Raw genomic sequence first — 15,145 nt, 5'->3', positions numbered from 1 at the left:
TAAGAGACTGTTAACTAAAGTTGAAGCTCATGGGGTTGGGGGCAAATTGGCTGAGTGGCAGGACACAGAGTAAGGATAATGGGCAACTACGCAAATTGGCAGGATGTGAATAGTGGTGCCCCGCAGGGATCTGTGTACGGGCCTCAACTATTCATTGTATTTATTAATGACTTAAACAATGGGAGAGCTACATATCCAAGTTTGCCGGTCACACAAAAATAGGCAGCATTGTAGGCAGTGTAGATAAAAGAATAAAATTACAAAGGGATATTGATAGATTAAGGTGAATGAGCAAAACTGAGGCAAATAGATTTCAATATAGGCATATGTGAGGTTATCCACTTTGGATCTAAAAAGAATAGACAGGTTAGATGCAGGAAGAATGTTCCCAATGTTGGGGAAGTCCAGAACCAGGGGACAGAGTCTATGAATAAGGGGTAAGCCATTTAGGACCGAGATGAGGAGAATCTTCTTCACCCAGAGAGGGGTGAACCTGTGGAATTCTCTACCACAGGAAGTTGTTGAGGCCAATTCACTAAATATATTCAAAAAGGAGTTAGATGTAGTCCTTACTACTAGGGGGATCAAGGGGTATGGCGAGAAAGCAGGAATGGGGTTCTGAAGTTGCATGTTCAGCCATGAACTCATTGAATGGCGGTGCAGGCTCGAAGGGCCGAATGGCCTACTCCTGCACCTATTTTCTAGGTTTCTAACATCCCCAGCGTTGAAGCACTGACCACACTTGATCAGCTCCGCTGGGCAGGTCACATTGTCCGCATGCCCGGCGCAAGACTCCCAAAGCAAGCGCGCTACTCGGAACTCCTACACAGCAAGCGAGCCCCAGATGGGCAGAGGAAACATTACAAGGACACCCTCAAAGCCTCCTTGATAAAATGCAACATCCCCACTGACACCTGGGAATCCCTGGCCAAAGAGCGCCCTAAGTGGAGGAAGAGCATCCGGGAGGGCGCTGAGCACCTCGAGTCTCGCCGCCGAGAGCATGCAGAAACCAAGCGCAGGCAGCGGAAGGAGCGTGCGGCAAACCAGACTCTCCACCCACCCTTTCCTTTAACCACTGTCTGCCCCAGCTGTGACAGAGACTGTAATTCCCATATTGGACTGTTCAGTCACCTAAGAACTCAGTTTTAGAGTGGAAGCAAGTCTTCCTCGATATCGAGGGACTGCCTATGATGATGATGACGACGACGACGACGACATACTCAGACAGGGACATTTAAGCATGTTTATTTATCTTGCAATAAAAGATACAATACAATGTGCAGAAAGTGGAACACCCAGGGGCAGCACACACTGCCGCTGTCCCAGCCACCGTGTGGAACCACCGACCTTCCACAAAAACACTGCCTCAGTACAAAATAACATTCCCTTTACAAAAAAGAAAAAAGCAATTGCTCAAAGAACATTCCTTTCAGCTTCCAAACAGTGAAGGGTGCAGGAAGGTCGAGTGGCCAAGTACGTCGGGATAGAGCCTGTGCAGGAACTCACACTTTGCTGTGCTGTTTTTACCGTGACAGAAATGACAGCAGGATGTGGGACGCATTGCTTCAGATTCTCTGCAAAGATATAAACATGTAAATTACCCAATCGTTCGGCTGTACCATTTAAAACAATTAACACTCCTTTTGCTTAATCTCTTAATTTTAATGTTCAAGGGTCATTTGAGGCTACTTTGAATGAAAACAATTCTTTAAGGATGTGTATATTGGGGGTAATGTACTGACATGGATGGAGAACTGGTTGGCAGACAGGAAGCAGAGCGTCGGGATAAACGGGTCCTTTTCAGAATGGCAGGCAGTGACTAGTGGAGTGCCGCAGGGCTCAGTGCTGGGACCCCAGCTATTTACAATATACATCAATGATTTAGATGAAGGAATTGAGTGTAATATCTCTAAGTTTGCAGATGACACTAAGCTGGGTGGCGGTGTGAGCTGTGAGGAGGATGCTAAGAGGCTGCAGGATGACTTGGACAGGTTAGGTGAGTGGGCAAATGCGTGGCAGATGCAGTATAATGTGGATAAATGTGAGGTTATCCACTTTGGGGCAAAAACACGAAGGCAGAATATTATCTGAATGGTGACAGATTAGGAAAAGGGGAGGTGCAACGAGACCTGGGTGTCATGGTTCATCAGTCATTGAAAGTTGGCATACAGGCATGCGGTGAAGGCAGCAAATGGCATGTTGGCCTTCATAGCTAGTGGATTTGAGTATAGGAGCAGGGAGGTCTTACTGCAGTTGTACAGTGCCTTGGTGAGGCCTCACCTGGAATATTGTGTTCAGTTTTGTTCTCCTAATCTGAGGAAGGACATTCTTGCTATTGAGGGAGTGAAGCGAAGGTTCACCAGACTGATTCCTGGGATGACTGGACTGATATATGAGGAGAGACTGGATCGACTGGGCCTGTATTCACTGGAGTTTAGAAGGATGAGAGGGGATCTCATAGAAACATAAAATTTTAACGGGACTGGACAGGTTAGATGCAGGAAGAATATTCCCGATGTTGGGAAAGTCCAGAACTAGGGGACACAGTCTTAGGATAAGGAGTAAGCCATTTAGGACTGAGATGGGGAGAAACTTCTTCACTCAGAGAGTTGTTGACCTGTGGAATTATCTACCACAGAGAGTTGTTGATGCCAGTTCATTGGATATATTCAAGAGGGAGTTAGATATGGCCCTTGCGGCTAAAGGGATCAAGGGGTATGGGGAGCAAGCAGGAAAGGGGTACTGAGGGAATGAACAGCCATGAACTTATTGAATGGTGGTGCAGGCTTGAAGGACCGAATGGCCTACTCCTGCACCTATTTTCTATGTTTCGATGTGTCCCTCTAATATTTGTTTCCACTATCAGCCCAATCTGGACCTCTCCCAATGCAAGCTGGAGACCCAGTCCTCCCTGTGGGACCCAGATACCCCACTCCCTCCCCGTGGGACCCAGAGACCCCACTCCCTCCCCGTGGGACCCGGAGACCCCACTCCCTCCCCGTGGGACCCGGAGACCCCACTCCCTCCCCGTGGGACCCGGAGACCCCACTCCCTCCCCGTGGGACCCGGAGACCCCACTCCCTCCCCGTGGGACCCGGAGACCCCACTCCCTCCCCGTGGGACCCGGAGACCCCACTCCCTCCCCGTGGGACCCGGAGACCCCACTCCCTCCCCGTGGGACCCGGAGACCCCACTCCCTCCCCGTGGGACCCGGAGACCCCACTCCCTCCCCGTGGGACCCGGAGACCCCACTCCCTCCCCGTGGGACCCGGAGACCCCACTCCCTCCCCGTGGGACCCGGAGACCCCACTCCCTCCCCGTGGGACCCGGAGACCCCACTCCCTCCCCGTGGGACCCGGATACCCCACTCCCTCCCCGTGGGACCCGGATACCCCACTCCCTCCCCGTGGGCCCCGGATACCCCACTCCCTCCCCGTGGGACCCAGAGACCCCACTCCCTCCCCGTGGGACCCAGATACCCCACTCCCTCCCCGTGGGACCCAGATACCCCACTCCCTCCCCGTGGGACCCCACTACCTCCCCGTGGGACCCAGATACCCCAATCCCTCCCCGTGGGACCCCGATCCCTCCCCATGGGACCCAGATACACCATTCTCTCCCCGTGGGACTTGGAGACCCCACTCCCTCCCCGTGGGAACTGGAAACCCCACTCCCTCCCCGTGGGACCCCACTCCCTTCCCGTGGGACCTGGAGACCCCACTCTCTCCTCGTGGGACCTGGAGACCCCACTCCCTCCCCGTGGGACCTGGAGACCCCACTCCCTCCCCGTGGGACCTGGAGTCCCCACTCCCTCCCTGTGGGACCTGGAGACCCCACTCCCTCCCCGTGGGACCCGGAGACACCACTCCCTCCCCGTGGGACCCCACTCCCTCCCCGTGGGACCTGGAGACCCCACTCCCTCCCCGTGGGACCTGGAGTCCCCACTCCCTCCCCGTGGGACCTGGAATCACCACTCCCTCCCCGTGGGACCCGGAGACACCACTCCCTCCCCGTGGGACCTGGAGACCCCACTCCCTCCCCGTGGGACCCGGAGACCCCACTCCCTCCCCGTGGGACCTGGAGACCCCACTCCCTCCCCGTGGGACCTGGAGACCCCACTCCCTCCCCGTGGGAGCCGGAGACCCCACTCCATCCCCGTGGGACCTGGAGACCCCACTCCCTCTCCGTGGGACCTGGAGACCCCACTTCCTCCCCGTGGGACCTGGAGACCCCACTCCCTCCCCGTGGGACCCGGAGACACCACTCCCACCCCGTGGGACCCCACTCCCTCCCCGTGGGACCTAGAGACCCCACTCCCTCCCCGTGGGACCCCACTCCCTCCCCGTGGGACCTGGAGACCCCACTCCCTCCCCGTGGGACCCGCCCAGCTGAGATTGGAAACTCAGCGGAAGGAATGAGAGAAAGTTTGTCTGATCATTCAGCACCACACGCTCATGCACCATTGCATTGCCGCCACACCAATTTATATAGAGATGTTTTTAAAACCCATTTCTTCAGGGTGTGGTTGGGGGTGGGGGGGGGGGGGGAAGTGAGGTAGAGGGGGTGGTGCCCTACTTTGTAAGTGGAATGAGCAATGTCTGGGAGACCAGTAACGTTAGTTCACAGCTTCCTCAAATCATCACTGGGCACAAACTAGAAAAATAACTCCAACTAGAACACCCCAGGGCTGAAGTTGCCCTTTTTTGTGGGAGCAGTTACTGCCTCAAAGAGTTTCCGTTCAGTCGGGGCGGACTCTCCGACGATCTGGTCATTGCCCTATTGATTTTTTGAGGCGCAGAACCGGATGGTCTGCATCTGGGCAGGACCGGAACCAATGTCCTAGGGGGAGTGTTTGCTAGTGCTGTTGGGGAGGAGTTAAACTAACATGGCAGGGGGATGGGAACCTATGCAGGGAGACAGAGGGAAATAAAATGGAGGCAGAAGCAAAAGATAGAAAGGAGAACAGTAAAAGTGGAGGGCAGAGAAACCCAAGGCAAAAAAAAGGGTCACATTACAGAAAAATTCTAACGGGGCAAAATGTGTTAAAAAGACAAGCCTGAAGGATCTGTGCCTCAGGAGTATTCGGAACAAGGTGGACAAATTAACTGCGCGGACAGCAGTTAACAGATATGATGTAATTGGCATCACAGTGACATGGCTCCAGGGTGACCAAGGCTGGGAACTCAACATCCAGGGGTATTCAACATTTGGGAAGGATAGACAGAGAGGAAAAGGAGGCGGGGTGGCGTTGCTGGTTAAAGAGCAAATTAATGCAATTGTAAGGAGCGACATTAGCCTGGATGATGTGGAATCGGTATGGGCGGAGCTGCAGAATACCAAAGGGCAGAAAACGTTAGTGGGAGTTGTGTACAGACCATCGAACCGTAGTAGTGAGATTGGGGAGGGCATCAAACAAGAAATAAGGGATATGTGCAATAAAGGTACAGCAGTTATCATGGGCGACTTTAATCTACATATTGATTGGGCTAACCAAACTGGTAGCAATGCGGTGAAGGAGGATTTCCTGGAGTGTATTAGGGATGGATTTCTTGACCAGTATGTCGAGGAACCAACTAGAGAGCTGGCCATCCTAGACTGGGTGATGTGTAATGAGAAGGGACTAATTAGCAATCTTGTTGTGTGAGTTCAGTTGGATAAGAGTGACCATAATATGGTAGAATTCTTTATTAAGATGGAGAGTGACACAGTTAATTCAGAGACTAGGGTCCTGAACTTAAGGAAAGGGAACATCGACGGCGTGAATTAGCTAGAATAGACTGGCAAAGGATACTAATATGGTTGGCGGTGGATAAGCAATGGCAAACATTTAAAGATCACATGGATGAACTTCAGCAATTGTACATCCCTGTCTGGAGTAAAAATAAAACGGGGAAGGTGGCTCAACCGTGGCTAACAAGGGAAATTAAGGATAGTGTTAAATCCAAGGAAGAGGCATATAAATTGGCCAGAAAAAGCAACAAACCTGAGGACTGGGAGAAATTTAGAATTCAAGAGAGGAGGACAAAGGGTTTAATTAAGAGGGGGAAAATAGAGTACGAGAGGAAGCTTGCCGGGAACATAAAAAGTGAGTGCAAAAGTTTTTATAAATATGTGAAGAGAAAAAGATTAGTGAAGACAAATGTAGGTCTCTTGCAGTCGGATTCAGATGAATTTATAAAAATGGCAGGCCAACTGAATAAATACTTCGGTTCTGTCTTCACGAAGGAAGACACAAATAACATTCCGAATGTACTAGGGGACAGTGTGTCTAGTGAGAAGGAGGAACTGAAGGATATCCTTATTAGGTGGGAAATTGTGTTAGGGAAATTGATGGGATTGAAGGCCGATAAATCCCCGGGGCCTGATAGTCTGCATCCCAGAGTACTTACGGAAGTGGCCCTAGAAATAGTGGATGCATTGGTTATCATTTTCCAACAGTCTATCGACTCGGGATCAGTTCCTATGGACTGGAGGGTAGCTAATGTAACACCACTTTTTAAAAAAAGGAGGGAGAGAGAAAACGGGTAATTACAGACCAGTTAGCCTGACATCAGTAGTGGGGAAAATGTTGGAATCAATCATTAAGGATGAAACAGCAGCGCATTTGGAAAGCAGTGACAGGATCGGTCCAAGTCAGCATGGATTTATAAAAAGGAAATCATGCTTGATGAATCTTCTGGAATTTTTTGAGGATGTAACTGGACAAGGGAGAACCAGTGGATGTGGTGTATTTGGACTTTCAAAAGGCTTTTGAGAAGGTCCCGCACAAGAGATTGGTGTGCAAAATCAAAACGCATGGTATTGGGGGTAATGTACTGACGTGGATAGAGAACTGGTTGGCAGACAGGAAGCAGAGAGTCGGGATAAACGGGTCCTTTTCAGAATGGCAGGCAGTGACTAGTGGAGTGCCGCAGGGTTCAGTGCTGGGACCCCAGCTCTTTACAATATACATTAACGATTTAGATGAAGGAATTGAGTGTAATATCTCCAAGTTTGCGGATGACACTAAACTGGGTGGCGGTGTGAGCTGTGAGGAGGACGCTCATAGGCTGCAGGGTGACTTGGACAGGTTAGGTGAGTGGGCAAATGCATGGCAGATGCAGTATAATGTGGATAAATGTGAGGTTATACATTTTGGGGGCAAAAACACGAAGGCAGAATATTATCTGAATGGCGGCAGGTTAGGAAAAGGGGAGGTGCAACGAGACCTGGGTGTCATGGTTCATCAGTCACTGAAAGTGGACATGCAGGTACAGCAGGCGGTGAAGAAGGCAAATGGTATGTTGGCCTTCATAGCTAGGAGATTTGAGTACAGGAGCAGGGAGGTCTTACTGCAGTTGTACAGGGCCTTAGTGAGTCCTCACCTGGAATAGTGTGTTCAGTTTTGGTCTCCTAATCTGAGGAAGGACGTTCTTGCTATTGAGGGAGTGCAGCGAAGGTTCACCAGACTGATTCCAGGGATGGCTGGACTGTCATATGAGGAGAGACTCGGCCTTTATTCACTGGAGTTTAGAAGGGTGAGAGGGGATCTCATAGAAACGTGTAAGATTCTAACGGGACTAGACAAGTTAGATGCGGGAAGAATGCTCCCGATGTTGGGGAAGTCCAGAACCAGTGGACATAGTCTTAGGATAAGGGGTAGACCATTTAGGACTGAGATGAGGAGAAACTTCTTCACTCAGAGTTGTTAACCTGTGGAATTCCCTGCCGCAGAGAGTTGTTGATGCCAGTTCATTGGATATATTCAAGAGGGAGTTAGATATGGCCCTTACGGCTAAAGGGATCAAGGGGTATGGAGGGAAAGCATGAAAGGGGTACTGAGGGAATGATCAGCCATGATCTTATTGAATGGTGGTGCAGGCTCGAATGGCCTACTCCTGCACCTATTTTCTATGTTTCTATGACCGCCCCGCTCCTGTGCCCGGAAGTGACATTGCCCTCAAAAAATTGTTCCACCGCTCATCAGTGCCCCCGACAGCTTTGCACGGCGGGAACCTGCCAGTGGCTGGGCATCGTGTCCGCCCTTAAAGGGGATGTCACACCGCCATGGCCGGCATTTTATTTTAATTGTCGGCCAACTACGTGATCGGTCCGACAATGGTGGCCACGGGTTCGGCCGGGCTGCCAACACGTGGTCTGGTATCCCCTCTTGGGTGCCAGCCCCCTGGCCCAGCCGAAGCCCTCCCTCGTGGCCCAGTGGGCAGCAAGTAGGCCTCGAAGCGTCCCTCCGCTTTAAGTGAAGGGTAGGAACGCAGCTAAGCATCACGCTGACGTGCTCAGCATGGCGCTGATGACACTGCCCGCCTTCAGCCCTGCTCCCGACTCGCTTCCGCCCTAAACACTGCCCCAAGAATTTTTCACAAGAAAAGGGGGTAAGTTCCCTCTATTCCGCACCCCATCAATTAGGGCGTTAATTCACCAAACAATTTAAATTATTCGCCACAAAATGGGCGGAAGGTAATTCCCCCCTCCCTCACCCCTGCTCACGACTGCCTGTCTGTGATCTGAGAGATTAACTTTGCCCTGGGATAGTGATGCAAACTAGTCATGATCCCACACCTTTAATATAACCCCCTCAGAGCTGTGAGAACTATAGTATGGGTTATAGTGTTAAACATATGAACAACCTGGAGATTAAGCAGAATGTTTCCTTCAGCTTAGCACGAGCTGAAATATTTCACCAATACTGCTCATTTTAAAAATGGGGGGCTGAAGCTAAGTTTGACAGAAGAATAAATGATTTTGAACAGGATAAAGATCAAATAAAAGCCAGGGAGCAGACTATTTTAGATCCGGTAATGTGTAATGAGTCTGGATTAATTAATAATCTCATAGTGAAGTATCCTCTTGGGAAGAGTGATCATAGCATGGTAGAATTTCAAATTCAGTTTGAGGGTGAGAAAGCTAGGTCTCAAATCTAGTGTTCTGAACTTAAATAAAGCCAATTACCAAGGTATGAAGGCAGAGCTGGTTAAAGTGGACTGGGAAAATAGATTAAAGGGTAAGACGGTAGATAAGCAGTGACATACATTTAAGGAGATATCTCATAACTCTCAGCAACGATATAGTCCAGTGAGAAAGAAATACTCTGGGGAAGGGTGAACCATCCCTGGCTAACTAAGGAAGTAAAGGATGGTATAAAATTGAAAACAAAGGCATACAATGTTGCAAAGAATAGTGGAAGGCCAGAGGATTGGGAAATTTTTAGAAACCAGCAAAGGATGACATAAAAAATGATAAAGTGAGAGAAGATAGTTTATGAGAGCAAACTAGCAAGAAATATAAAAACAAACAGTACAAGTTTAGAAGACTCATAGGTGATCTTATTGAAACGTATAAGATTTTGAGGGGGCTTGACAGGGTAAAGGCAGAGAGGATATTTCTCCTCGTGGGGGAATCTAGAATTAAACAGGACACTATAGACCAGTTAGCCGAACATCTGTCGTTGGGATAATGCTGGAGTCCATTATTAAGGAAGCAGTAGCGAGACATTTGGAAAACCATAATTCAATCAAGCAGAGTCAGCATGGTTTTATGAAAGGGAAATCATGTTTGACAAATTTGCTGGAGTTTTTTTGAGGATGTAACGAGCAAGGTGGATAAGGGGGAACCAGTGGATGTGGTATATTTGGATTTCCAGAAGGCATTTGATAAGGTGCCACATAAGAGGTTACCGCACGGGGTTGGGGGTAATATATTAGCATGGATAGAGGATTGGCTAACTAACAGAAAACAGAGCATCGGGATAAATGGGTCATTTTCTGGTAGGCAAAGTGACTAGTGGAGTGCTGCATGGATCGGTGCTGTTATATATGTAAACTTGTATATACTTTGTACAGCCACCAAAGGGCTCATCCCCTGGAGTCCCAAGGGATCCCATAATCCCTTGGGAGCACAGGTACTTAAGGAGGCCTCACAGGCTGGAGAGGCACTCTGGAGACCTGTAATAAAAGACTACGGTCACGCTTTACTTTGAGCTCACAGTACCCAGTCAGATTCTTTATTCATGCGTAACAACTGGCGACGAGATACAGATAACGAACCCCACTGCAACGATGCAGAGAACAATGGGCATCCTAGAGAAGTTTTCTGAGGGAGGTGATTGGGAAACCTTCGTGGAGCGACTTGACCAATACTTCGTGGCCAACGAGCTGGAAGGAGAAGCGAACGCCGCCAAACGAAGGGCGATTCTCCTCACCGTCTGCGGGGCACCAACGTATGGCCTCATGAAAAATCTGCTTGCTCCAGCGAAACCCACAGAGAGATCGTATGATGATTTGTGCACACTGGTCCGGGAACATCTGAACCCGAAGGAAAGCGTTCTGATGGAGGGGTACCGGTTCTACACCTACAAAAAGTCTGAAGGCCAGGAAGTGGCGAGTTATCTCGCTGAGCTAAGACACCTTGCAGGACATTGCGAATTTGAAGGATATTTGGAGCACATGGTCAGAGACTTTTTCGTACTTGGCATTGGCCATGAAATGATACTTCGCAAACCTTTGACTGTAGAGACCCCAACCTTGAGTAAGGCCATAGCGATAGCCCAGGCGTTCATTGCCAGTGACAATACTAAGCAAATCTCTCAGCATACGAGTGCTGCTACAAGTATTGTGAACAAAGTGATGTTGTTTTCGAATCGCAATGGACAGGACAGGCCCCACATGTCTGCAGCTGCATGTCCGCAGATGTCTCAGAGGTTCCAATCAAGTGTGATGAATGCAAGGCCATTAACACCTTGTTGGGGGTGATCATCGTTTCCATTCATGCCGGTTCAAAGGGTACGTTTGCAAGGGTTGTGGAACAATGAGACACCTCCAACGTATGTGCAGGCGAGCTGCAAATCCTGCAAACCACCATGTTGCAGAGGAGGCAGATCCACGGCGGATCACAACGAACCAGAGCCTCAGACCGAGGAGGCAGAGGTATATGGCATGCACACATTCACCACAAATAATGCTGAAGGTTGAACTAAATGGATTCCCGGTGTCAATGGAGCTGGACACGGGCACGAGCCAGTCCATTATGAGCAAAAAGACTTTCGATAAATTGTGCTGCAGCAAGATCTCAAGGCCAGTCCTGACTCCAATTCACACAAAACTGAGAACTTACACAAAGGAACTGATTCCCATAATCGGCAGTGCTACTGTAAAAGTCTCCTACAATGGAGCGGTGCACAAGTTACCACTTGGGTGGTACCGGGCGATGGTCCCACGCTGCTCGGCAGGAGCTGGCTGGGAAAGATACGCTGGAACTGGGACGACGTCAGAGCGCTCTCGTCCGCTGATGACACTTCGTGAGCCCACGTCGTAAACAAGTCCCCTTTGCTGTTCGAACCAGGCATTGGGAAACTCCAAGAAGCAACTAATTCCGGGAGCGCAACCCATCCAAGGCGAGAACAGTACCGTACATAATGAGAGAAAGGGTAGAGATCAAGCTAGACCGGCTGCAAAGAGAGGGCATCATTTCACTGATCGAATTAATGAGTGGGCCAGTCCGATCGTTCCTGTCCTCAAGTGAGACGGCACCATCAGAATCTGTGGTGATTATAAAGTAACTAGCAATTGTTTCTCCCTGCAGGACCAATACCCACTACCAAATGCCGACGACCTTTTTGCTACGCTGGCGGGAGGAAAGATGTTCACGAAGCTGGACTTGACCTCGGCCTACATGACACAGGAACCGGAGGAATCATTGAAGGCCTTCACCTGCATCAACACGCACAAAGGTCTCTTCATTTATAACAGTGGCCCGTTTGGAATATCGCCGCCACTGATCGAATTCCAGAGAAACATGGAAAACTTACTGAAGTCGGTCCCGGGCAAGGTGGTCTTCCAGGACGACATCTTGGTTACAGGTCGGGACACAAGTGAGCATCTGCAGAACCTGGAGGAGGTTTTTAGTCGACTGCTCTGCATGGGGCTCAGGTTAAAATGCTCGAAGTGCGTTTCCTAGCGCCTGAAGTGGAGTTCTTGGGGAGAAGAACCGCGGTGGACGGCATCAGGCCCGCCGATTCAAAGACGGAGGCAATTGAGAACGCACCAAGGCCACAGAACGTGACGGAGCTGCGGTCGTTTCTAGGACTCCTAAACTATTTTGGTAATTTCTTACCGGGTCTCAGCACACTGTTAGGACTACTGCACGCCTTACTGCGTAAAGGAGACGAATGGGTATGGGGCAAAAGCCAAGAAATGCCTTTGTAAAAGCTAGAAAATTGTTATGCTCAACAAATTGCGTGTGTTATATGATCCATGTAAGTGTTTGGTATTAACATGTGATGCGTCGTCGTATTGCAACAAGCTAATGATTTTGGGAAATTGCAACCGGTTGCTTATGCATCCAGGAGTCTGTCCAAGGCTGAGAGAGCCTCCAGCATGATTGAAAAAGAAGCGTTAGCATGTGTCTATGGGGAAAAAAATTGCATCAATATCTGTTTGGGCTAAAATTTGAATTGGAAACTGACCATAAGCCACTGATATCCCTGTTTTCCGAGAGTAAGGGGATAAATACTAATGCATCGGCCCGCATCCAGAGATGGGCGCTCACGTTGTCCACATACAACTACGCCATCCGCCACAGGGCAGGCACAGTAAACTGTGCCGATGCTCTCAGTAGGCTGCCATTGCCCACCACGGGTGTGGAAATGGCGCAGCCCACAGATTTAGTCATGGTTATGGAAGCATTCGCGAGTGAGCAATCACCCGTCACAGCCTGGCAGATTAAAACCTGGATGAGCCAGGACCCCTTACTGTCCCTAGTTAAAAACTGTGCTTCACGGGAGCTGGTCCAGTGTCCCAGTGGAAATGCAGGAAGAGATAAAGCTGTTCCAGCGGCGCAAAGATGAAATGTCCATTCAGGCAGACTGCCTTCTGTGGGGAAATCGGGTAGTGGTTCCCAAGAAGGGCAGAGACACCTTCATCAGTGACCTCCAGGCATCATAATGATGAAAGCGATAGCCAGATCCCACGTATGGTGGCCTGGTATCGATGCGGATTTAGAGTCCTGCGTGCACAGATGTAACACATGCTCACAGTTAAGTCATGCACCCAGGGAAGCACCACTAAGTTTATGGTCTTGGCCCTCCAAACCGTGGTCTAGGGTCCATGTCAACTATGCAGGCCCGTTCTTGGGTAAAATGTTCCTTGTGGTTGTAGATGCGTACTCCAAATGGATTGAATGTGAGATAATGTTGGCAAACACGTCTGCTGCCACCACTGAAAGCCTGCGGGCCATGTTTGCCACACACGGTCTACCCGATGTCCTTATGAGCGACAACGGGCCATGTTTTACCAGTGCTGAGTTCAAAGAATTCATGACCCGTAACGGGATCAAACATGTCACATCTGCCCCGTTCAAACCAGCATCCAATGGTCAGGCAGAGAGCAGTGCAAACTATCAAGCAGGGTTTGAAGAGGATAACTGAAGGCTCACTGCAGACTCGCCTATCCAGAGTCCTGCTTAGTTACCGCACAAGACCCTACTCACTCACTGGGATTCCACCTGCTGAACTGCTCATGAAAAGGGCTCTTAAGACAAGGCTCTTGTTAGTTCACCCTGATCTACATGAACAGGTAGAGAGCAGGCGGCTTCAACAAAGCACATACCATGATAGCGCAAATGTGTCCCGCGAGATTGAAATCAATGATCCTGTATTTGTATTGAATTATGGACAAGGTCCCAAGTGGCTTCCCGGCATTGTTGTGGCCAAAGAGGGGAACAGGGTGTTTCGGGTCAAACTTTCAAATGGACTCATTCACCGGAAACACTTGGACAAATCAAACTCAGATTCACGGACTATCCTGAGCAACCCACTTTGGATCCTACCTTCTTTAACCCCCCCCCTGAAACACACACACACCAGTGGCAACCGACACTGCGGTTGGCCATGAAACAGAACCCATCACCCGCAGCAGCCCAGCAGGACTCACCACACCAGGCAGCCCAGCAAGGCCAGCTGCACCAGCGAGGGCCCAACAGACGGTTCACCAATACCAGCTTTCACACCGAGACGATCAACCAGGGAAAGAAGGTCCCCAAATTGACTCACATTGTAAATAGTTATACTGTTGACTTTGGGTGGGGGGGGGGGGGGGGTAGTGTTATTATATATGTAAACTTGTATATACTTTGTACAGCCACCAGAGGACTCATCCCCTGGAGTCCCAAGGATCCCATAATCCCTTGGGAGCACAGGTACTTAAGGAGGCCTCACAGGCTGGAGAGGCACTCTGGAGACCTGCAATAAAAGACTAATGTCACACTTTACTTTGAGCTCACAGTGTTCGGTCTGACTCTTTCCCCATACATAACAGGTGCTGGGTCCTCAACTATTTACAATCTATATTAATGACTTGGATGAAGGGACCGAGTGTAATGTAGCCAAGTTTGCTGATAATACAAAGATTGGTGGAAAAGCAAATTGTGAGGAGGACACAAACAATCTGCAAAGGGATATAGACAGGCTAAGTGAGTGGGCAAACATTTGGCAGATGGGAGTATAATGTGAGAAAATGTGAGGTTATCCACTTTGGCAGAAATAATAGAAAAGCAAATTATAATTTAAATGGAGAAAAATTGCGAAGTGCTGTAGTACAGAGAGATCTGGGGGTCCTTGTGCATGAAACACAAAATGTTAGTATGGAGGTACAGCAAGTAATCAGGAAGGCAAATGGAATGTTGGTCTTTATTGCAAGGGGGGTGGAGTATAAGGAATATAAGAAATAGGAACAGGAGTAGGCCAGACAGCCCCTCGAGCCTGCTCCGCCATTCAATAAGATCATGGTATAAAAGCAGAGAAGTCCTGCTACAACTGTATAGGGTATTGGTGAGGCCACACCTGGTTTCCGTATTTAAGGAAGGATATACTTGCATTGGAGGCTGTTCAGAGAAGCTCTCTAGGTTGAGTCAGGAGATGAGGGGGTTGACTTGTGAAGATAGGTTGAGTAGGTTGGGCCTATACTCATTGGAGTTCAGAAGAATGAGGTGATCTTATTGAAACATATAAGATAATGAGGGGGCTCGACAAGGTGGATGCAAAGAGGATATTTCCACTCATAGGGGAAACTAAAACTAGGGGACATAGTCTCAGAATAAGGGCCACCCATTTAAAACTGTGATGAGGAGACATTTCTTCTCTCAGAGGGTTATA

General features: G+C 49.4%; 1 protein-coding gene across 3 annotated transcripts in view; it reads right to left on the bottom strand.

Annotated features, from left to right (window-relative positions):
- Window positions 1–1,229: 1,229 nt before the first annotated feature.
- The window catches only part of ddx43 (DEAD (Asp-Glu-Ala-Asp) box polypeptide 43), a 91,429-nt gene continuing 77,513 nt past the window's right edge, over window positions 1,230–15,145 (bottom strand). For all 3 annotated transcript variants that reach the window (XM_070884777.1, XM_070884778.1, XM_070884779.1), the window contains one exon: window positions 1,230–1,574. In XM_070884777.1, the coding sequence (XP_070740878.1) occupies window positions 1,566–1,574 (9 nt within the window). In that variant the 3' untranslated portion in view covers window positions 1,230–1,565. The remainder of the gene's footprint in view (window positions 1,575–15,145) is intronic.

The sequence above is a fragment of the Pristiophorus japonicus genome, chromosome 7 (genome assembly GCF_044704955.1).
Source record: "Pristiophorus japonicus isolate sPriJap1 chromosome 7, sPriJap1.hap1, whole genome shotgun sequence".
NCBI classification, from domain to species: Eukaryota; Metazoa; Chordata; class Chondrichthyes; family Pristiophoridae; genus Pristiophorus; species Pristiophorus japonicus.
This window is presented reverse-complemented; position numbering and strand designations above follow the sequence as displayed.